Here is a 22,636-nt window from a genome sequence, read left to right on the forward strand (position 1 = left end):
ATTACCTAGCCCATGTGTCTCAGCAGGCTTATTGGGGAAACCCCACTTGAGAGCTCCTTCAGCATCCTGTGCTGTGTGGTAAAAGGCCGAGCTTCCATCACAGGGCTGCTGTGGTTTCCTGTTCTTGAACAGTGTGAGAACCAAGTTTTTTCATTTCCCCCTTCTCCGTGGCTACCAGGAGTCTTGGTGCTAAATATGCAACCCACCCCAATAGCTGTGTGAAGATCCTGTGACCTGCTTATGTGACCATTCCTTTCTGTCTGGTTTAGATGTCTTCTTCAGATTGATTTTTCTCTCTGTGATTTTAATGCTTCTATTTCAACACTTTCTTGTTTTTGTGTTTCCTTACCTCTTCCTGGAACCAGGCTGAGGGTATGTAAAAACACTGGACATGCAGATACACATGAAGTCATCCTCACATTGCTTGGCTGGCATGCTGCCTCATGGCTCTCCAGCCCTGTGAGTCTGTTTGTTTGCATGGTCCTGAGCCACTGGTCAGCTGGGAGATGCCTGAGGCTGCTCAGGGGCTGCTTTCTGCTTGGTGGGGTTTGGGGTTTTTTTTTTGGTTCTGTTTTAAATAATTTCTCTGAGCCCATCAGTTATTCCGAGTGTGAACAGCTCACCGATGGGCCAGTGGGCGTTGATGGTTTCCTTTTCCCTCTTAAATGTGCATCTTTTACATTACGTAAGTTTAAGTTGCTTACTATAAAACCTCAAAATAATACGTTTAAGAGGGAAAATGCCTGTGTCCTCCTCGGGGTCGCTGCAGTGTTTTGTGTCTGGATTGTTTTCTCATCATATTTTTTCCCACAAAGTGAAATATTCTACCCAGACATTCTGTAATCTTCACTTTTACTTAGTGATAAATAATTACTATCTCCTAATAATTACATCTTCTGCAACAATGAATAGGCCCTAAAGTTTTCTCATTGTACTGTGTCTGTGTGTGTGTGTGTGTGTGTGTGTATGTGTGTGTATAAATAAATGCATGAAGGCTAGCCAGATGGCTCAGAGGGTAAAGGCACTGTTGTCGCCAAGCCTGACAATCTGCAGCCAATCTCTAGGACTCACATTATAGAAGAGAGTTCCCGATTCCCAGAAGTTGCCCTCTGCTCTACACACACTCACACACTCTTTTAAATGTTAAGCAAGAAAGGCTTTGCTGAAGAACTGACACTGTCAGCCATTGCATTCTCTGCCTGGTTCTCTGGGTCATAGAGAATTCATTCCCACCTGCCAGTGTTCCTCTGGACACTGTCGTGAGATGCTCACAATGTGAGATGCTTACACCACCATTACTCTCTTGTCTCTTAGCTTGCTGCAGGGACAAATGAGGCTTTTTGTCCCCCTCACCCGTCCTTACACGCTTTGTGTTTTCCCTCCTTTGCCACTTAAAATCATACCCTGCCTGGGCATGCTGATGCTACTTGTCACCCAGCACTCAAGAGGCTGAGGCAGGAGAATCATGATTTTGAGACGAGTCTGGGCTACATAACAGAGCTATCTCAAGCAACTCTGTTTGGGCTGAGGTTATATATATATATACTTCACAGTGGCCTAGGCTGGGTGTCAGCCACAATCAAATTAACAACACACTTATAATACACTTTAACATTTTATTTCCAATGTCTCATGTCATCCTCACTTGTGTGTATCTGACATACAGGCATGTGTGCTGTTAGGGACCAAACCCAGGCCCTTACATGTTAGACAAGCATGTTCTGAGCCACACCCCAAGTCCTATTAGCCTAGTACAGCATATTGTGCTCCTAGGAGGGACAGCAGAGTTTCATTCCCACCCCACCACCACTCCCTAAACCTAGGCATGTGGGCTGTCTGTGGCACAGACATGTATTGAAGTCCAGGCTAATGTCTAGTGACTGTCAGTCTCCGTGAGTGCTGGGGACTCTGGCTGGAGTCAGGGGATCAGGGAGGGAGAGGGCTGCCTTTGCATTTCCTTTTCTTTGGATCAGATGCTGTGCAAAGGAGGATGTTAAATGTGTCAGCCTTTCTTCTCTTTATTACAATTATTTGTGTGTGTGCATGCATACTGCCATAACACTCATGAGGGGATCAGGTGACAGCTTGTGGGAGTCACTCTCTTCTACCATGTGGATCCCGGGTATTGAACTCAGAAAGTCGGGCTTGGTGGCAAGCACCTTTACCCACTGAGCCACCTGCCTGTCCTTTTTTATAATCTATTATGTACTTGTAACCCATGACTTTATATTTTAATTTGCTTCATATTTTGGCCCTTTCTCTCTCTCTCTTTCTCTTAAAACTGTGTCTTACTTAAGTAAACCCAGATTGGCCTGAAACTTCTAATTCCCCTGCCTCATCCTCTTGTGTGCTGAGATTGCAGGGGTGTACCATCACACCTAGCTAGACTATGTATCTCTTATACAACTTTATCTGAGTATTTTCTGGAGTTTCTAATCTATGTTGCTTTTCATGCTGGGTTATATCCCATTGAATGGACTATCATAATCTATTCTCACCCTACCTCAGACTTTTAGGCTTCCACTTTAAAAAATTACTTATTTTATGTATGTGAGTATGCTTAGCTGTCTTCAGACACACCAGAAGAGGACATTAGATCCTATTACAGGTGGTTGTGAGCCACCATGTGGTTGCTGGGAATTGAACTCAGGACCTCTGGAAGAGCAGTCAGTGTTCTTAACCACTGAGCCATCTCTCCAGCCCAGTTTCCACTTTTTCACTCCTATGAATGGAGCTGTAATTAATGTCCTTCTCCATGTACCTTAGTGCGTTTCTTTCTTATGTCTGAGTGTCAGGAATGATACTCTTTATAACCAACCTATTGCCCCAGGCTCATGCCACTGACTGTCTTGCACTTCTCCCTTAGACTAAATGCAATCGTCCTAAAATGGATAGAAAAGGCCCTTCTCAAGTATGTTCCGGCTTCTCTCCACAGGCTCTGAAGAAAGGCTGGTTAGAAAATTTGAAGCTGAAAACATCTCCAACTACACAGCCCTTCTGCTGAGCCAGGATGGCAAGACGCTGTATGTGGGGGCCCGAGAGGCCCTCTTTGCACTTAACAGCAACCTCAGCTTCTTGCCAGGCGGGGAGTACCAAGAGGTAAGAGATGTCCGTCCGAGGGTGGCTAGGTGTGTGTCTGTGTCTGTGTGTGTGTCTGTGTCTGTGTGTGTGGTGTCTGTGTCTGTGTCTGTGTCTGTGTGTGTCTTTGTCTCTGTGTGTGTGTCTGTGTGGTCTGTGTGTCTGTGTGTGTGGTGTCTGTGTCTGTGTGTGTGTCTGTGTGTGTCTTTGTCTCTGTGTGTGTCTGTGTGGTCTGTGTGTCTGTGTGTGTGTTGTCTGTGTATGTGTGTGTCTCTGTGTGTCTGTGTCTATATCTCTGTTTGTCTGTGTCTGTCTGTCTGTGTGTGTGTGTGTGTGTGTGTGTGTGTGTGTTTGTGTGTGGCCTGCTGAACAGGACAGGAGTGTGGCTCTGCACACCCTCCATGTCTTTGCACACCTATTTTCCTTCTTCCCCAGCTGCTGTGGAGTGCAGATGCTGACAGGAAGCAGCAGTGCAGCTTCAAGGGCAAGGACCCAAAGGTGAGACTGACAGATCTGGGCAGAACACTGAGCACAGCTGTTAGGGAAAGGGCATAGCCTGAACATAGCCAGCACTGGGCTTGAATCCCAGCTCCAGCTCCAGCCCTGTCCTCTCTGGGATCCTGGATAAATAGATTCATCTGGTTGAGCCTTGGTGTTCTCACCTGTAAGATGGGGATGATATGCCTGTATCCCTGCATAAACCAGTGCATCCAGGGCCCCTGACACTTAGAACAGTGTGCCATTAGCTTTAGCACCAACATGCACCTGCTGAGGTAGTGATTATGTCTGTAAGGTCTCTAGTGGACAGACAAGTCTGGCAGATTCTAGTTTGGTTTCAGACAAGACATTAGATGGGGTCCAGCCCACTCCAGATTCCTCCTGTAGGACTTGCTGCCATTCCCTTCAGGTTAAGTTCTGAATGTCCCCATCCACTCACACTTCAATTCTGTGTCCAGCCTGCAGGGACTCGTTGGCGATGTGGGGTGGAACACAGTGCCTCCCACAGCTAGACGAGCGCCCTGGCCGTGAGCTGCACCTTGGCCCCTCAGCACTTGGTCTATACTGTTAGCTACTAGAGACACTCTGAAAAAGTAAAACCATGCCTCTAATCCCAGAACCTGGGCAGGATGGTTAGAAGTTCAGGGTCATACTGGACTACATAGCAGATTGGTGGACTCCGTGACACCATTTCAAAAAGCTAAAAAAAAGTGAAAGAAAAATCAATGAAAAATCAGTTTATAAAGTGGTTATGAAAAAAAGAAAAAAAACAGGGCTGGAGAGATGGCTCAGCAGTTATGAGTATGAGCTGTCTTTCCAGAGGGCCGGCCTGTTTCCCAGCATCCACACAGCACCTTATAACCTTCTGTAACTCCAGTCCTCAGGGACCTGATACCCTCTTCTGGCCTCCACAGGCACCTGTCACAAAAGATTCCACACATCAGTGCAGGCAAAAGCACTTATACACATAAAATAAACAAGAACGAAAGAAACTGGGGGTTGCTGGCACGCACCTTTAATACCCGTTCTCTAGAGGCAGAGGCAGGTGGATGTCTTTGAGTTCAAGGCCAGCCTAGTGTACAGAGTGAGTTCCAGGACAGCAAAAACTGCCTAGAAAAACCCTGTCTTAAAAAAAAAAAAAAAACAAAAAAGAAAGACAGACAGACATTTATATAGTGCAAAGACTATTTAGAGGAAGTTAAGGAACTTGACGTGAAATACCTAGACACTAAGCAGGACATTGGGTTTCACTCTGCGTGAATGAACCATCTTGGAAACCAGTAGAAAGCTTAGCAGAGAAGCAACATGGCTGTCTGTTTTTGTGTTGTTTTACAGAATTTCAGATTAAGCCTAGGGTCTCACACATGTTAGACAGGTGCTCTACCACTAAGTTTCATCCCTGACCCTCTGTTTCTGAGAGGCAAGTTCTCTCTTTGTTGCCTAGACTGGCTTTTTCACCCAGGCTGGACTTGAACTCAGCCTCCCGAGTAGCTGGAATTACAGACTTGTGCCACCAGGCCTGTCTTGCCTGTGTTCTAAAAGGATGGCTTTGAGCCAGGCTTGCTTGTGCCTCCTTGTAATTCCAGCACTTGTAAGGCAGAGGATTATTAATTCCAGGCAAGCCTGGTCTATGTGGTTGAGACTGCTGTAATAAAAATAAGCAAATGGGCCCCATTGTGCTCATGATAGTGTCGTCTCTGGAACTGAACACAAGGGAGGCCATTGTGGGTCAGGCGATGATAATACCTTACACAGGACACTATCCATAAAGGGGTGAGAGATTAACAGATTCTGGGTTTTTGTTTATTGAAGATTTAGCATCCAGGAAGGTGTGGAATTTGAGAGACAGCTAGGTCATGGCTTCCCACTGGAAAGATGGAAAGACTTCCGTTGGAAATTCCTATCAGATACCTTGTAGAGGTAGAATTGTGCCAGGAGTTCAGGGCTGAGCTGTTCCTTCTGCTTTACCTCCTGTCTCCTCCCTGGGTTGGAGAAGACTCTCAAGAGGATTAAGACACTCTGAAAGGTGGAATTTCCCCCCACCCCCAGGGTGCCTTTCACCTCAGAGAAGAAGCCTTAGCCCATCTGGAAACTAGCTGACCCCCAATGCAGACCCTGCTTAAGCTCTGCCAGCCAAATCCTGGGCCAGAGCTCCCCGGTTTCTGTTGTTCTGCCTTGGGTCTGGGGAGGAGGCCTCTGCTTTGCCCCCTAGTGGCCTGTGTGGACCTGACATTCTCTCCTTCCCCACAGCGGGACTGTCAAAACTACATCAAGATCCTCCTGCCTCTCAACAGCAGCCACCTGCTCACCTGTGGCACCGCAGCCTTCAGCCCCCTGTGTGCTTACATTGTAAGTTCCCTCTTCTCCCCCCCCCCCCCCCCCCCCGGGGCTTGGCTACCTGGGGCACAGCCTTCCTGCCAGGGGAGCTCTTCTCTAGCCCTAATTCCTGGTGAAAGAGGACTCTCAGGGCAGACTTCTAGGTAGCAGCAGGCCCTTGAGACCCGTGAGCCCATCATCCTGGCTGCCACCCAGCCCCTACTAGGTCTCCCTGCAGGAACAGGGAGGGGTGCGTGCAGCCACCTTGTCTAGAGAGCCTCTCTGACTTCCAACTTTCTGCCCTCCAGTTTCTTTTCCTTGCTATGCTTGATGCTCCAGGTCATCTTGTGCACCCTTCAGCATATGCCCACCCCGTGTTCCTGCCCTACATGCCCTAGCAGAGGGTGGCATTAAGGCTGTTTTGGAACATAGGTCTTGGAGTCAGAAATTGCTGGGTTTGCATAGTTGTGTTGTTCTCCCTGGCTCCAGGACTGCTTTCCAAGCCACTTCTCTTCCCTGCCCACCGCACATGTTTTCACATAGACCGTGGGGTAAGGAGGACACACACTCTGGAACCTGCACACTTCCCTGAGCCACTGTCTACTCCCCCACAGAACACAGCGAGCTTTACTTTAGCCCAAGATGAGGCCGGCAATGTCCTCCTGGAGGATGGCAAGGGCCGTTGTCCCTTTGACCCCAACTTCAAGTCCACGGCTCTGGTGGTTGGTAAGTGGTGGCACAGGCTGGGTGCTTCTGTGCTACATGGAATTAGAAGGTACACAGGGCAGGAGGACCAAATCTGGGGTGTGTCTGGGCTCTGGGCAGTGTGGGTCCCAGAGGTAAGGTGGTGTCCCCATGCTGTGCTGGTTCCCAGGGGCCATCGAGTGACCCTGGGCTGCCCTCTTCCAAGTCCCTGCTTCCGTCCAGGCAGGATGGATGGGGCTGTGGTCACTCTGAGCCCTGAGCAGGGCACAGAGACCGGGCCAAGGCAGCCATTCCCATGGGAACATTCTCTTGGCAGATGGTGAGCTGTACACTGGAACAGTCAGTAGCTTCCAGGGAAACGACCCAGCCATTTCCAGGAGCCAGAGTCCCCGCCCCACCAAGACTGAGAGCTCCCTCAACTGGCTACAAGGTGGAGTTCTGCCTTGACCCACTGAGCAGTTACCTAACCCTTGGGAAGGGATGTTGTCCCAGATGTTCCCGGACTGACTGTGTCTCCTCCATTGTCCTCTGCAGACCCTGCCTTTGTGGCCTCAGCCTACATCCCTGAGAGCCTGGGCAGCCCGATAGGGGATGATGATAAGATCTACTTCTTCTTCAGTGAGACGGGCCAGGAGTTTGAGTTCTTTGAGAACACCATTGTGTCCCGAGTTGCCCGAGTCTGTAAGGTGAGTGGGGAGGGGAGGGAACAGGGTCATCGACCCAAAGTGCACCCACATCTGTGACCTTCCAGAATCATCCTCCAGGGAGCAGCAGCTCAACCAGCACCCCATCTGTCTCTCCTCTTCCTCCTCATCCTTGTCCTGAGTCTGGGATGTGTCCCAGGGCTGAGCTGGTGTCTCCAGGCTATGCTGGTATTCTCTCTTGGTTTTTGGTTTGTTTTGGTTTTTCAAGACAGTGTTTCTTTGTGTAGCCCTGGCTGTCCTAGAACTCACTCTGTAGACCAGGCTGGCTTCAAGCTCAGAGGTCTGCCCCCTCTGCCTCCTGAGTGCTGGGAGTAAAGGCAGGCACCACCACCGCCTGGCTGCTTTTGGTTTTTTTTTTTTTTTTTTTTTGAGACAAAGTTTCACTATGTAGCTTTGGCCAACATGGGACCATGTAGACCAGGCTGGCCTCAAACTCACAGACATCCATTTGCCTCTGCCTCCCAAGTGCTGGGATTACAGAAGAGTGCCACCACTCCTGGTTGGCCTCTGTTCTTTTAATTAGAGAATCTTACACTGAAGGTAGATGTGAAGGTGCATACCCAAAATCCTGACGCTCGGAGCCGGGGGGGGGGGGTGGGGGGGTGGGGGGGAGTGGGGGGGGGTGGTGGCGATCTCAAGTTAAGGCCGTCCTGGACAACTTAACAAGGTCCTGTCTTTTTGTTTTCCGAGACAGGGTTTCTCTGTGTAGTCTTGACTATCCTAAACTTTCTCTGTAGACCAGACTGGCCTCACACTTAGAGATACAGCCACCTCAGCCCACAGATTCTATCTTAAAATTTTAAATAGGCATTTCTCTCTTAGGGTCTTGAGTAATCCAGCTGGCCTCAAACTTCCTGTGTAACTCAGGCTAACCTTGAACTTTTGGTGGTCTCCCATGTGTTATCCCACCTAGTTTACAAAGTGCTGGGATCAAGCCCAGGATTATAAACATAAGGCTTATAAGCTACTTGGAAGAGAAGTCCTTGGCTTTCTCTTAAACTGGAAACCCAGGAAAGTGCACATAGAAGTAACACGGCATCGCTTTATAAGAGCACGGATTCTTCGGAGTTCGAACTTCCGGGTTCCAGCTCTGCCCCTTAGCTGTTAAATAGCAGTGGTAACATCACTAGCTGTTGCATGAATTACACTCTGCCCTAAAGTTCTTAGGGTCCCTGCTGTCCTCACAAGAGGAAGCCTCTTTTAATGTTAAAGTGTTCTTTGCTGATCTAGTCAATTATTTGTATTAACTTACTTACAAACCTGAGTTGTGCTATTTCTCCCTGTTTGTTCAGTAATCTGTCAATCATGGACACCTTTCCCTATTATTCATTTATGGGTTCATTGTGTTGAAGTCCTACTTCACTCCCTGGCTGGCTGCAAACTCCTAGACTTGAGCAATCCTCCTGCCTCATCCTCCTGAGTAACCTGAAGCTTCAGGTTCTTGACATGGCCATGATGCTAGCATGACAGATAGCATTGACCACCGAGCTCTCTCCTGTCCCTTCCCTATTTAGATGATTTCTCCTTGGTCCTTGTTTGCTCATCGTCCACAGTAGGGAATGCACTTTCACTATGGGAAACATACCATCCTAAGTTTTCTCACTTTTAGGTGCACATCTGTCCTGGCTCTCTGTCTCTCATTCTTCATTCCTGTGTGTCTCAGCTACTGCTGAGGAGGGCTGGCAAGGCAACACTGTGCCTCTTGAGAATGGCCCTCAGCTTGTGACTAAGCCCGTGACATGACCTCTCTTCCGCAGGGCGATGAGGGCGGAGAGCGGGTGTTGCAGCAACGCTGGACCTCCTTCCTCAAGGCTCAGCTCCTGTGCTCCCGGCCCGATGATGGCTTTCCCTTTAACGTGCTACAAGATGTCTTCACCCTGAACCCCAACCCTCAGGATTGGCGCAAGACCCTTTTCTATGGGGTCTTTACCTCCCAGTGGTGAGATGCTAGGATGTAGCTGGGGACAGGAGGGTAAAGAGTGGCTAGACCCCACTGATGACATCTCGAGTCTCACGTCTCAACTCTGAACTCAGAGTTAATTTGGCTGTTTCCTTTGCAGGCACAGAGGGACCACAGAAGGCTCTGCTATCTGTGTCTTCACCATGAATGATGTGCAGAAGGCCTTTGATGGCCTGTACAAGAAAGTAAACAGAGAGACACAGCAGTGGTATACTGAGACCCACCTGGTGCCAACACCACGGCCAGGAGCGGTAGGTATCAGTAGCGTTGTGCTCGGAGTGGCAAATGGGCAGTCTTTCTTGGTCCCTGGACCATACTGAGAGCAAGGCTGTGTGGTCTCAGACAAACCATGAAGCTTCTCTGAATCGGATTTCTCATCTTTGAGATAGTGCATAATAAGCCCTGGCTTCCTGTCTTACCAAAGATGATGTCCCATGAATGACAAAAACACCTTCAGTCCTATCTTGTCACCCTGACCTCTGTGCAGTGGTATAGGCTCTTTTTAGTTGTCAGTCTCAATGGCGGCAGTCTCATATAATATGGGTTGTTTGAATTCCTGATCCTCCTGCCTCTACCTCCAAAGTACTAGGATTATAAGAGGATGCCACTACGCCGAGCTTTGCACACCACTGTATAGTCATTGTCCCTTTACTCTGTCCACCTGACTAAGCCTCGTGTACAGAGAAACCCTTGGGCAGAGAGGAACAGGCCCCGGGAAGGTGTGGGAGTTGGGTATGGTTAGCTGCAGAGATATTGATCCTGAGAACTTCTACGGAACCCTAGGGTAAGATGCATGGGTAAGACCCCAGGCAAGATGAACAGTCACACTTTTTGAGGCCAGTGTACAAATTTGGTAAGAATCAGTAGGCCAGAGGCCAGCAGGAAACCAGAACCTTGCTTTCCTCACACGTCAGATTTGCCTTTGGAACAGCACTATGCAGAAAGGCAGACGTGCCATGATTTCTGGAGTATAGTTAGTGGCAGGGCCACGACTGTCCCTGTGGAGGCATGCTCCATGCTGATTCCTGTTCCTCATGCTTCTGCCTTCTTCAGTGCATCACCAACAGTGCCCGGGAACGGAAGATCAACTCTTCCCTGCAGCTCCCAGACCGAGTGCTGAACTTCCTCAAGGATCACTTCTTGATGGATGGGCAGGTCCGCAGCCGCCTGCTGCTGCTGCAGCCACAAGCCCGCTACCAGCGTGTAGCTGTGCACCGAGTGCCTGGCTTGCACAACACGTATGATGTCCTATTTCTGGGCACTGGTGAGTGCTTGCAGCCCCACAGGATTGAGTTAAGGAGGAGAATGCATGCATGACTGGTAGATCCTGGGCGGTGGGCTCCTCCTGGGCCTGAGTTGTGTCCATACTTCCAGGTGATGGCCGCTTGCACAAGGCAGTGACCCTGGGCTCCAGAGTGCACATCATTGAGGAGCTGCGGGTCTTCCCTCAAGGACAGCCTGTGCAGAACCTGCTCTTGGACAGCCATGGGGTGAGTGGGCCATGGAATGAACTTGAACACTTTAATTGTCAACAAGACAGCTTCCTGTCCCTTGCCAAAGCAAGATAGAAAGTTACAGAGCTCTGGCCTCTGACCATCAAAAGGATGTGCGGCAGAACTCGTCAGGGGCGCCCTGGGATGATTAGTGACCATGTGAGGCTGCTGTGACTGACTGTTTGGGTGCCTGTGCCTCCCTCTCACTCTTCATGTTTGGCTGTGTAGGGACTGTTGTATGCCTCCTCCCATTCTGGGGTGGTGCAAGTGCCCGTAGCCAACTGCAGCCTGTACCCAACCTGTGGAGACTGCCTCCTGGCTCGAGACCCCTACTGCGCCTGGACGGGCTCTGCTTGCAGACTCGTTAGCCTCTACCAGTCCGATCTGGCCTCCAGGTGAGGACTCCCAAAGACCCAGTGACTCTGCCTCATCTCTCGAGCATTGCATCTTCTCTGGGACCCCTGCAAGGTCTCATTCTACCCACGCCTACACGTGGGTATTTCTCAGTTCTCTGAGGCCTTCAAAAATCTACATGGCTGGATAGACAGGGTTTGCCAGAATAAGAAACATCTAGTAAAGCCTCACAGGAAGGTCTAGATTACCACATGAACATAGCTTATTGTTAAGCTTATTGTAAGGCTGTTAGGTAAGCCTGTTAAACTGTTAAAACAAAGTTAGAGTAAGATTTAGATTAGAGAAGTCTATTGAGAAAGTAGAAATTTGCTGTTTGGCATAGTGACACACACCTCTAGTCCCAGCATGCAGGAAGCAGAGGCAGGAAGATCTCTGTGAATTTAAGGCCAGCCAGGACTACGTAATGAGACCCAGTCTCATTTTTTTTTTTTTTTTTTAAATAGGGACGAGTCAGTTGAAGTGGGACATGTCTGTAATCCAGTACCTGGTTTTATTGTTTGTTTTTTGTTTTATTGAGGCCAGGTCTTATGTAGCCTAGGTGTGCCTGGAACTCAGTATATAGCTGTGGAGGATCAGAAGAAAACAGGGTGACCAGGACCTGCTGGTGCATGTGTATAATCCTGCTACTCAGAAGGTAGAGGCAGGAGGTTCAGAAGTCCAAGGACATTCTCTGCAACATCATGAATTTCCAGGCCAGCATGGGTTATGTGAGTCTTTGTCTCACAAAAATGGATGGTGTTGGAGACATGGCTCAGCGGCTAAGAGCACTTAAGTGCTCTCGTAGAAGACCCAGGTTCCATTCCCACCATCCATATCAGGCAGTTTGCAACCAACTGCTTATAATTCTGACTTCCTGTACACACCTGGTACAGTAAATCCACGTAGGCACTTGCAGATACACATATGTAAGAGTAATATTTTTCTTTTTTCTTTTTTTTTTTTTTAAAGAGAAGAGGGATGCCTCCTCGGCCTTATCAGTGGATTAGATTTTAACATATATCCTTGTATTTTCCTAAAATGGGTCAAACGAATGATCTTATTGTTTTAATACCATGGGCTATCTCATTTGTAGTGTTCTTTTATAGCAAAAGGACATAAATTATTGCACGCCTAAAGCACAGAAGTGGTACACTCCCTTAGCCGTGTTCTTGTCTCATAGGGGTGGTATAGCTGGTATGTGTCTTTAAACTTTTTCAGGAACTTCCATATTTGGGGCTGGTTTTGTGTATGTGGCCTGCAGTCCTATTACTAGGGAGGTAGAGTCAGGAAGATCTGTACTTCAGTGTCATCCTTGACTACATAAAAAGTTTGAGGCTAGCCTAGGCTATATAAATAAGACCCTGTTTGAGCTAGATGCTATGGCAAATGCCTTTAATCCAGAGTTCAGGAGGCAGAGGAAGGTGGATCTCTGGGAGTTTTGAGGCCAGCCTGGTCTACACATTCACTGAGTTCCAGGACAGTCAGGGCTATGCAGGAAAAACAAGAAGGACCCTGTTTCAACCTCCCTTTCCTCTCCTAACTCTTGATTCCCCCTCACAAAATAAAACAAAACAACAACAACCAAAAAAAAAAAAACCCCGCAAACTTTTTAGAAGCCAATAATATGTAAGATTCTGCTCTGCCTGATTCATAGCAGATTCTGGGCAACTTCTGTAGTAGTTTTATTCTTTATGCTTGGCTGAGTTTTATTTTCTCTTTTTTTGAGACCCTATCCTGGAACTCACTCTGTAGACCAGGCTGGCCTCGAACTCAGAAATCCACCTGCCTCTGCCTCCCAAGTGCTGGGATTAAAGGCATGCGCCACCACCGCCTGGCAGTGTTTTTCAACTTTTAAGTGCATGAAAATTCATCTTTTCAAGTGTACACACCTATAATCCCAAAACTAGAGTCTAAAGTAGAAGATTTGGCAGTTGGAGGGTAGCCTGGGCTACATTGCCTATCCTAGCTTTTAAAAAAAAGAATAAAAGGAAGGGCTGGCTTTCTTTCTTTCCTTCTTTCTTTTTTAAGACAGGGTCTCACTCTGTAGCTAGGACTGATGTGTAACTCATGGCAGTCCTCCTGCCTCAGCCTCTTGGGTTTTTAATTACCTTTTTTCGTGGGAGGGTAGTATTTCAGACAGGGTCTCATGTAGTCTACACTGGCCTCCAATCCACTATGTGGTTGAAGACAACTTTGGATTTCGGTACCTCCTGTGACTACCTCCCAAGTGCTAGGCACATTCTACTTTTATAGCAAAAGGAGGTCACATGTGGCTTTTATTTGTAATAATGTGTAGACAGGGCTTGAGGAGACAGCTCAATCAATGAAGTACTTGCCTCAAAAGTGTGAGAATCTGAGTTTTGATTCTCAGGACACATAAAAATGCCAGGCATGATGGTAGCAAGGGAGACAGGTGGACCCCTGCAGCTTCCTGCCTGGCTGATTTATCCTAGTTGTTCAATTCCAGGCCAATGGGACATTGTATCTCAAAGGAGGTGGATGGTGTTCCTAAGGATGACACCAAGGTTGTCCTCCAACCTCCACATTAATATGCACACACGTAATTATGACTGGAAACACCCAGTCAGCCCCATGGTGATGCAGACTCTGATCAGGCAAGTCTTCTGCACCTGCTTTGGACCTGGTGATCCTTACACACCAGGTTCTCTGCCCAGGATCAACAATGGAGGGAAAAGGGAACACTGGCCCATGGGGTTCTACCCAAAACTCTCTTATACCCAGGCCATGGATCCAGGACATTGAGGGTGCCAATGCCAAGGAACTCTGCAATATTTCTTCAGCCAAGGGCCGGTCTATTGTGCCAGGTAAGATGCCCTGGAAAAGGTGAGCTGTATTTGCTTGGAAGACAACTCTAGGTATTTTTAGGTACACATTTATTCCTCTGGCCCTACAAAGAAGGGTCCAGATCGTGAGTCACTTGGTCCCAACAATCGCCCAAGTTACCATCCATCTTAGTTAGAGTTTCTATTGCTGGGAAGAGACACCATGATCACCAAAACTCTTATAAAGGGAAACGTTTAATTGAGGTTAGCTTACAGTTCAGAGGTCAGTCCATTATTGTCATAGCAGGAAGCATGGCAGCATTGCAGGCAGACATGGTGCTAGAGAGGTAGCTGAGTGTTCTAAATCCAGATCAGTGGACAACAGGAAGAGAGAGTGACACTGGGCCTGGCTTGGGCATCTGAAACCTCAAAGCCTCACCCCAGTAACACACTTGCTCCAACAAAGCCATGCGTCCCAATAGTGTCATTGCCTATGAGCCTATGGGGTCATTTTCATTCAAACCACCACACTATGATAGCACCAGATGGCAGGAGGGTGGGGCTAAGCCTGGGGCTGCTCTGGGCAGCAGCCTCTTCTACCCCATGCCTATTCTGCCCACAGGTAAGCCATGTAAACGGGTCCAGATCCAGCCAAACACAGTGAACACCCTGGCCTGCCCACTCCTCTCAAACCTGGCTACTCGGCTCTGGCTGCACAATGGGGCCCCAGTCAATGCCTCTGCCTCCTGCCGTGTGTTACCCACTGGGGACCTGCTGCTGGTGGGCAGCCAGCAGGGCTTGGGGGTGTTCCAGTGTTGGTCGATAGAAGAAGGATTCCGGCAGCTGGTGACTAGCTACTGCCCAGAGGTGATGGAGGATGGGGCAATGGACCAAAAGGACCAACGTGATGGTACCCCAGTCATCATCAACACATCACGAGTGAGTGCACCGGCTGGTGGCAGGGCCAGCTGGGGTGCAGACAAGTCATACTGGAACGAATTCCTGGTAATGTGTACTCTGTTTGGGTTTGCTGTGGTGCTTCTGGTTCTGTTCTTTCTCTACCGACATCGGGATGGCATGAAACTCTTCCTAAAGCAGGGCGAATGTGCCAGTGTGCACCCCAAGACTCGCCCTGGAGTGCTACCACCTGAGACCCGACCGCTCAATGGTGTCGGCCCTCCTAGTAACCCACTTGACCACCGAGGCTACCAGGCCCTGTCGGACAGCTCCCCAGGGCCCCGAGTCTTTACTGAGTCAGAGAAGAGGCCACTGAGTATCCAGGACAGCTTTGTGGAGGTGTCTCCCGTGTGTCCCCGGCCCCGAGTTCGACTTGGCTCTGAGATCCGAGACTCTGTGGTATGAGAGCTGACTTTAGCTGTGGCCACCCTGACCTCAGAGCTGTGAATGTTCAGTGGAGGTCAGCTACCTCTGCTTCTCACAGAACATAACCATGGTACCATGCCTGGGAGGCAGCTGGTATCACAGCCCCAACAGCCCAGCCAGCTGGTTCCAGTGTCTGGCTAAAAAGAGGGCTGCCTCCAGGGGCCAGAGGGCCTTGTCTGGGTGGCAGAACTCTGCTACTTAACTGAGCCCTTTGTTTAAAACTGCAAATGTGAAGCCAGAGCGAGAGGAAGGAGAGACAGACAAGGAACAGCCACTCCAATTCAGCCTGCCGGGCTCTTGGGGACTTCTCCAAAGTGGCTTTGTGAGCCAGAGTTGGGAATCCTTCCCCCACTGGACTATTCTACCTTCCGCCTTACTCTGCTGCTGAGGCTACCCTTTCTCACTGCAGAATCAGGGCCCTGCTCCAGCTTCAGCCAACCGAGGACGTATCTGTGACCGCTGATACCCTACCACCTCAGGGACCAGAGGGCTAAGCTGGCTCTGCAGCCCTCCTCACCAGACCCTGGGCTCAGTCCCAGTTCCCGGACTTCTCCGGCCTGTATCAGGCTGTGGCCTCGAAAGCAAGGAAGTGACCCCAGGGGGAGTTGTGACAGAAGACTGTGGCCTGCTGTCCTTTTCCCAGTCAGAGAACTGTGTCCCCACCCACCTGTCTTCTAATTCCAACAGACTTCTGGATCCTCCCCGTTCCCTGTCCTAGTTCACCGTGCCCTTGCCTATCACTCTAAGGGATACTGACACTGCCCATCACAAGGACCCTGAATTTACATGGGTTTTGTATTTTTTTTTTAAATAAGATGCACTTTACTTTCTTTTTTAAATAAAGTCTGACAAATTATAGTTAATTGTGGCCCAGACTCTTGAAGGACTTTGCTTTGTATATGTGTAATATGAATGCATGTGTGTGTGCACCTGGAGACCAGAGGCTCTCCTTGCTTTATGTGTGATGTGAATATATGTATATGTGGAGACCAGAGGCTCTCCTTAGGTGTCACTCTTAGGAACTACATTTGCCTTGTTAGACAGGGCCTCATTAGCTTGGAGTTCACCATCAGGATAGATTGGCTGGCTAGTGAGCTCAGGGATCCTTCTGTCTCTGCCTCCCTAGCAGTGGGACTTAAGGACCAAGGTCCTCGTACGTGTGAGGCAGATACTAGACTGAGTGAGCCATCTCCCCGGCCTTGAGCTGCTTTGGGTTTTATCTTTTGGGAGTTCCAAGCCTTTCTCTAAAGTCTGACTGTTACCTGGTAGAATGTGGTCTTAGCAGGACGAATCCCTTTCCTCTGCACCCAGTTTAGGGTACAGGACAGGACATTTTTTTTTTTAAAACTCTTTAGTGTTTAAGTTTTCAGATGATATGGGAAAACTGACTTTTCTTTGAACCGTACTGTAAGTTCTCACACATGTGGAAATGAACTTCAGTGTCTCCAAACTGGGGATGGTCGGAGGGCCTACATGTCCAGTCCTGCTGCCACTGTCATACAAGGAAGTCAAACATTTCCAAACCTTTATTACCAATTAGTAAACACAGTGATGACAACAGCAGTGACAAGGGGGAGGGTCCTCCCCTGCCAGGAGGCCAGACTCTGCAGCGCTCTCTCCAGGCTGGGCCGGCACTGGCCCTGACACCGCAGGCATAACCTTGGCCACATTTCAGCAGTGGAAAGGTCTTGGACAGGATGTTGGCACTCAGAAGCCATCACAGGACAATCTTAAAGGAGCTGCAGAAGGGAAGCGTTGAGTTGGGTTTGGCCTTTTGGTTTGGTGCTGGGGATCAAACCCAGGGCCTGACATGTGTTAAAATGTACATGCTACCACTGCACTATACCCCAGCCCAAGTTGAGTATTCTGACAGACAGGGGTGGTACAGACCTGACTAATCATATCCACACTAATCATACCCACTTCTCTCCTATGACTTTTTTTGTCCCCCTGAAACAAGTTCTGGCTGGCATGGAATTCACTGTGTAGACCAAGCTGGCCTTGCATGGGCAACAAGTCTGCCTTTGCCTTCTGTGTACTGGTACTATAGACCTGCACCACCACAGCCAATGATTCCTGTTTGAGGAGCTGGACATGTAGATCAGAAGAGTGTTTGGATAACAGGTTTGAAAAACTGTTCAATTCTCGGTACCTCAAAACTGGACATTCTAGCACTTCCTCTAGGAAGGGAAATCAGAAGTTCAAAAGTCCAGGCTTGGTGTGGTGGTGTACTCCTTTAATACTAGTGATGGGGAGGCAGAGGTAGGTGAAACTTAAGGTCTGTCTCAGCAACATGAAATCTTGTCTCCAAAAGCCAAAAATGAAGTGGGCTAGATCCCCTGTGTCCCCTCTGAAAGAACATCCTCAACCATCCCTCCTCTAATACCATCCCAGAGTAGATGGGTGCTCAGAAGGCAGGAGCGCCTGTCACACCTGGCAAAGTCTGGTGAGCGAGAGATGACGTGCTGGAACTCGGAGAGATTGATGGTCCCATCCCTGTCAATGTCTGACTCTTCCAGGATCTGAGGAAGGGGGGCCTTTAGGCTTCAGCTCCAACCCTTCCCACCCACCAACCCCAGCCTAGCTAGAAGCCTCAGCTCACATTGTCGATGAGCTGCTTCATCTCAGAAGCACTGAGCCGAGTGTCCTCGCCCTCTCCTGTGAGGCAATTCACAAGCCGGCTCAGGTCTTCTCTATCCAGGGTTCCATCATCATCAAAGTCTAGGCAGCAGACATGGGAAGCAACCAGGACAGGCTCAAGAGGCAGTCCACAGGCATGCATCTGCCCTCATTTCCTGTGTGGGAAGGAGTGGGGTCCAGCAGTTCTCACATTGCTTACCAAAGATGCGGAAGGCATAGTGTGACTTGATGTCTGGGGTTGCTGTGTCACTAAAGACACTCAGGAGGTCCAGGAAGTCCTCAAAGCTCAGGCTGTCTCTGGTAGGTGATGTGGAGAAGACCATGCAGATTCGCTCCTTGAAGGGGTTGGCCTATGTAAGAAAGCCTTCTGTGAACATCACAGGGCATGGTCTGGGTTACATATTCAGCTGGCTCAACTGGAAACTTCTTTTTCCAGGGAGCAGGGTCTCATAAACCCAGGCTGGCCTCAAACTCCTGATCCTCCTGCCTCTACCTCCCAGGTGCTGGATTACAGGTGTGTACCACCATGCCTGATTCCCTTCTGGAAACTCAAGGAAGCTCATTACAGTAGCGGCACTATGGAGTTCAGGCTCGAAGGGGAGAACCTTTGAGGCCAGGACATGGAGGTACTGGAGGGACCACTAAGCCAGCCAGAGAAGGGACAGAGATGCTCTCTGAGAGTCTAAGTCACATACTTCACAAGCAGAGTCACAGCAGAAAAGGGGAGGCATGCTAAACAAAGCAACAGGAACAGCTGATGACATGTGAGCACATGCCACTAATACATGCGGAAATCAAGGGTAACTTTTCATAGACTAGTTTTTTCTCTTACCATAGGTCCCAGGGATCAAACTTAGGTCCTCAGGCTTACAAGTTTTTGTTTTTGGATTTTCAAGACAAGGTTTCTCTATAGAGAATGGACCAGGCTAGCCTCAAACTCAGCAATCCACTTGCTTCTGCCTCCCAAGTGCTGGAATTAAAGGCATGCACCACTACACCCCTGGCACAAGGCAAGTGTTTTTTGTTCTGTTTGTTAATTATTTATTTATTTTATGTGATTACACTGTCTCTCTTCATACACACCAGAAGAGAGCATTGGATCCCATTATAGATGGTTGTGAGCCACCATGTGGTTGCTGGGAATTGAACTCAGGACCTCTGGAAGAGACACTTAGTGCTCTTACCCGCTGAGCCATCTCTCCAGCTCCAAGGCAAGTGTTTCTATCTGCTAACCTACTTGACTGGACCAAGCTGGTCATTTTAAAATATACTTAACTGGATGATTACTTTGTTACACAGTCAGGCTCTTTCCATAAAATTTGCAGACACGTGGTATGGTGCATGCTTTTAATGCTAGCACTGAGGAGGCAAAGGCAGGTGTATCTAAGAGTTCAAGGAGATCTTGGTTTACACAGTAAGTCCCACCCAGGCCAGCCAGGGCTCCACAGTGAGACCCTGCCTCAAAATAACAATTATAAGCCAGGCGATGGTCCCAGGTGCCCTTAATCCCAGGCACACTTTTTGAGTTTGAGGCAGCCTGGTCTACAAAGCAAATTCCAGGACAGCTAGGGATACATAGAGAAACCCTATCTTGGAAAAAACAATATTATTATTATTCATAGCAAGCTGGGCATGGTGATGTGTACCTATAATCCTGGTGCTGACAAGGCAGGGAAAGGAGGAGTGAAGCAAGTTCAAGGTCAGTCAAGGCTACGTAGTAAAAGCCCACATCAGAAAAAGAAAGTGGTCAGTTAGCTCAGCCAGTAAAGTACTTGCTGTGTAAACATAGAGGCCTGCATTCAATCCTCAGAACCACTGTTTTTAAAAGGGACGAGTGGGCTGAAGAGATAGCTCAGTGATTACAAGCTCATACCACTCTTGCAGAGGACCCTAGTTCAGTTCCTAGCACCTGTGAGGAGCAGCTCACAACTGCCTATAACCCCAGCACCAGGAGATCCATGCCTTTTGTACTCGACAGGCACCAGCACTTCATGTGTACACATCCCACACAATTACACGTCAGCATCATCAAAATGAAATCCCCAGGGTGTGGTGGCATGTGCTTACAATCAATGGGAAGAGTTAGGGAACGTAGTAGCAGAGGGGGTGGATAAAGTAGGTAGAGGACTGAACCTTGAGCTCTGGAAGGCTGAGGATCTGCTCAAATGATACTCGGGTGTGCAGTGACTCCTCCACTGTCCGATGCTCTGGGGGAAGCAACTCGCAAAAGCGTCTGTGGGCTCTGGCAGAGAGAGGGGAACTTATTGGTGGCCTCAAGCAGTCAGTCTCTCTCTGTATTTACTACATCCCCATTCTGCAGTTTGAATGCCCTATAAACCAGCTGTGAAAACTAAGTCGCACACCCAGGATTCCCAGTCACTGGGCAACCTTCTGCCAAAGAGGTAAGTCACAAACCAGCAGAGGCTTGGAGTCCCTTCTTAGGGTGGGTATTTACAGAGAACTTTGCCTGTGTCTGCAGACACTGTATCTGAAGAGTCTCTGGCTACCTCTGCAAGGCCCAATTCCCTCTACCTTGCTACAAACCTATATTCCTAAAGCTAGCCCTCAAGGTCTGTTCCCTTATTTGCCCACTTCCTCCTCCGAAGGCTGAAGCTACCAAGGTCCAGCTATCAAAGTATTGAAGTCCAGCAATCAAAAGCCCACTTTGGCTCACCTAGTTAACATGCCCAAGTAAGATTAAACACCTCACCCTAACACAGGGTTTCCCCGTGTACCCTCATAAACTGCCGTTTTCCTATGGGCCACATCTGTCTCCTCTCTATCCAGAGGCAGTCCTTTGTCCCACTATAGGACAAACCCCCCTTACCCCTCTCTCTTGTTCCCTTCCCTTGTCTCTCATCCTCTGTTTCTTTGTCTCTTATCCCTACCCTCTGTCCCTCTAAGGTAAATAAATCTCCTTTGTACTAAGAACTTGGTCTTGGGGGGTTCTGAGCTGCTACTTTCCCTTTCAGTATTAGGCATTCTTTGTAACAGTTCTGTCAGGAAAAAGATACTCTGAGAGACCTTTGTGCCTGTCCTTTGACTATGGGACTACAGAAACAATGTCCCCCAGAAATTGGAATTCCCCAGTAATCTCCTGTTGTGAGAAGGATGAATGAAGCCTGTTGTCTGCTTAGGAGGAAATGTCTACCAGAAAGAGATTTCACAGAGTTTTGGTAACTTGTCAGATCACCTTTCATGAGACTAGAGCTGAGACAATAAAAGAGAGACTACATCTGGACCAGGACTGCTGCTTAGTTATACATACCTCTTGCCCTGCATTTAAATACACAGCTCACATCAGCCGGATGTGAAGACTGACTTAAAGATTGGATACAATCTTTTCTCCTTTTCAACACTGTCCCTCTAATTGGTCTACTGAGGACAGGTAGCAGCCTAGCTGGTTAGGACTGCCTGTGTGGACCAAGTTCCTGGGCTCTAGCATTACAGTAACAAAAACACATGTCACCTTCACTCCAGGGACTCCTCTCAGCCACCGCTACTTTCCCAATGGAATTTCATTGCCATGGGGAGATTAGGAACCTCCTAACTCAAGAGCCCTGGCCATCAAATCACTTACAGTTTGCTTTATAGTCAAGTTACCAGAACACTCTGAATCTGGTTCTTTCACCTGTAACCTCCTCCTGAAGACGTAAGTAATGTGGGAATCACTCAGCAGCTCCTGGGCAGAGTAAGGGCTCAGTAAACGTTAACGGTTACTGAATTAAACAGGTAAAGTTGGGATTAGAGCGAGCTACACTCAAGACAAATTGGTTTTGCCACGGGGCAAAGTCCCCGCATAGAGCCACAGCAGTTCCTTTCAGAAGAGAACAGGAAGCTCGGCGGTGAGGAGGCTGATGAGGCTGGCGCAGCTCAAACAGCTCAACTTTTCCTGGATACACAGAAGTGTTTGCGTCGTGCAAAGGTGAGGCTCTGGTGCGGGCGGGACTTGCACTCTGGGCCTCCAATTCCAGATCCAGCGATCCTGACATCCCAGAAGCACGGCCCCACCCTCGAAGGCGAGGCGTCCAGTCCGTACCCCGCTAAAAAAGCACCCGCAAAGCCCTCCCCCGGCAATCCCGAGTTGTAGGACTTGGGTCAGGGCAGCACTCACAGGAGGATCTCCTGCTTGGTCAGGAACGTCAGGTCCTGAAAGACAAATCCAGACAAGGGTTTGCAAGCCGCCCGAAAGCCACGGCCGCCCCGCCACCTGTTCCCGAACCCCACTCCCCTGCGCAGGTCCGCACGCGAGCTCCGCGAGAACTGGCGCCCCGCGCACCTGGTACTCGGCCAGCAGCTCCTTAGACAGGCGACTGCCCGAACCTCCCATCGCTGCGGTGCGCGCACAGCTCGGCCAACTCTCCCCGGGACGCCGGCAACTTTCTCACTTCCGTCCTCGGGGCCGCGTCCCCGCCCAGTTCCCCGCAGCAACCGCTGCTCGGCCTCCGCCCCCGGGCCCGCCCCTGCCTACAATGCCCCGCCACACTTAGCGCCGCTCAGCGGGCCAGCTCCCGGCTCCCCGCGGGCCCAGGAGAGCCGGAGGGAGGGCCCGGGGAGGAGCCGGACTCGCCGGGGCGGGGCCCAGGCCTTATGGCCCCGCCCCTTGTGGGCGGGGCGGGACGCGCCTTGCGCACGTGATACAAACTGCGCCTGCGTCGCGAACCCCACGCCTTCTCTGAGTTC

The 22,636-nt window shown here is 49.4% G+C and overlaps 2 protein-coding genes across 2 annotated transcripts in view; one reads left to right on the forward strand and one right to left on the reverse strand.

Annotated features, from left to right (window-relative positions):
* Positions 1 to 16,181, forward strand: part of Sema4b (semaphorin 4B) — a 40,877-nt gene extending 24,696 nt beyond the window's left edge. The window contains exons 3-15 of the mRNA XM_034513272.3: positions 2,936 to 3,099; positions 3,514 to 3,576; positions 5,827 to 5,925; positions 6,507 to 6,618; positions 6,914 to 7,027; positions 7,132 to 7,283; positions 9,059 to 9,240; positions 9,362 to 9,512; positions 10,315 to 10,525; positions 10,636 to 10,751; positions 10,983 to 11,149; positions 13,890 to 13,972; positions 14,553 to 16,181. Of these exons, the coding sequence (XP_034369163.1) occupies positions 2,936 to 3,099; positions 3,514 to 3,576; positions 5,827 to 5,925; positions 6,507 to 6,618; positions 6,914 to 7,027; positions 7,132 to 7,283; positions 9,059 to 9,240; positions 9,362 to 9,512; positions 10,315 to 10,525; positions 10,636 to 10,751; positions 10,983 to 11,149; positions 13,890 to 13,972; positions 14,553 to 15,292 (2,354 nt within the window). The 3' untranslated portion in view covers positions 15,293 to 16,181. The remainder of the gene's footprint in view (positions 1 to 2,935; positions 3,100 to 3,513; positions 3,577 to 5,826; positions 5,926 to 6,506; positions 6,619 to 6,913; positions 7,028 to 7,131; positions 7,284 to 9,058; positions 9,241 to 9,361; positions 9,513 to 10,314; positions 10,526 to 10,635; positions 10,752 to 10,982; positions 11,150 to 13,889; positions 13,973 to 14,552) is intronic.
* Positions 16,182 to 16,824: 643 nt separating this feature from the next.
* Cib1 (calcium and integrin binding 1) lies at positions 16,825 to 22,564 on the reverse strand. The gene is made up of 7 exons (XM_034495758.2): positions 22,233 to 22,564; positions 22,068 to 22,102; positions 20,087 to 20,195; positions 18,153 to 18,303; positions 17,916 to 18,034; positions 17,747 to 17,835; positions 16,825 to 17,052 (listed from the first exon to the last, which is right to left on the reverse strand). Exons 1-7 carry the CDS (start codon positions 22,281 to 22,283, stop codon positions 17,031 to 17,033), a joined length of 576 nt encoding a protein of 191 aa, XP_034351649.1. The 5' UTR covers positions 22,284 to 22,564; the 3' UTR covers positions 16,825 to 17,030.
* Between the last annotated feature and the right edge of the window lie 72 nt (positions 22,565 to 22,636).

The sequence above is a fragment of the Arvicanthis niloticus genome, chromosome 1 (assembly GCF_011762505.2).
Source record: "Arvicanthis niloticus isolate mArvNil1 chromosome 1, mArvNil1.pat.X, whole genome shotgun sequence".
NCBI classification, from domain to species: domain Eukaryota; kingdom Metazoa; phylum Chordata; class Mammalia; order Rodentia; family Muridae; genus Arvicanthis; species Arvicanthis niloticus.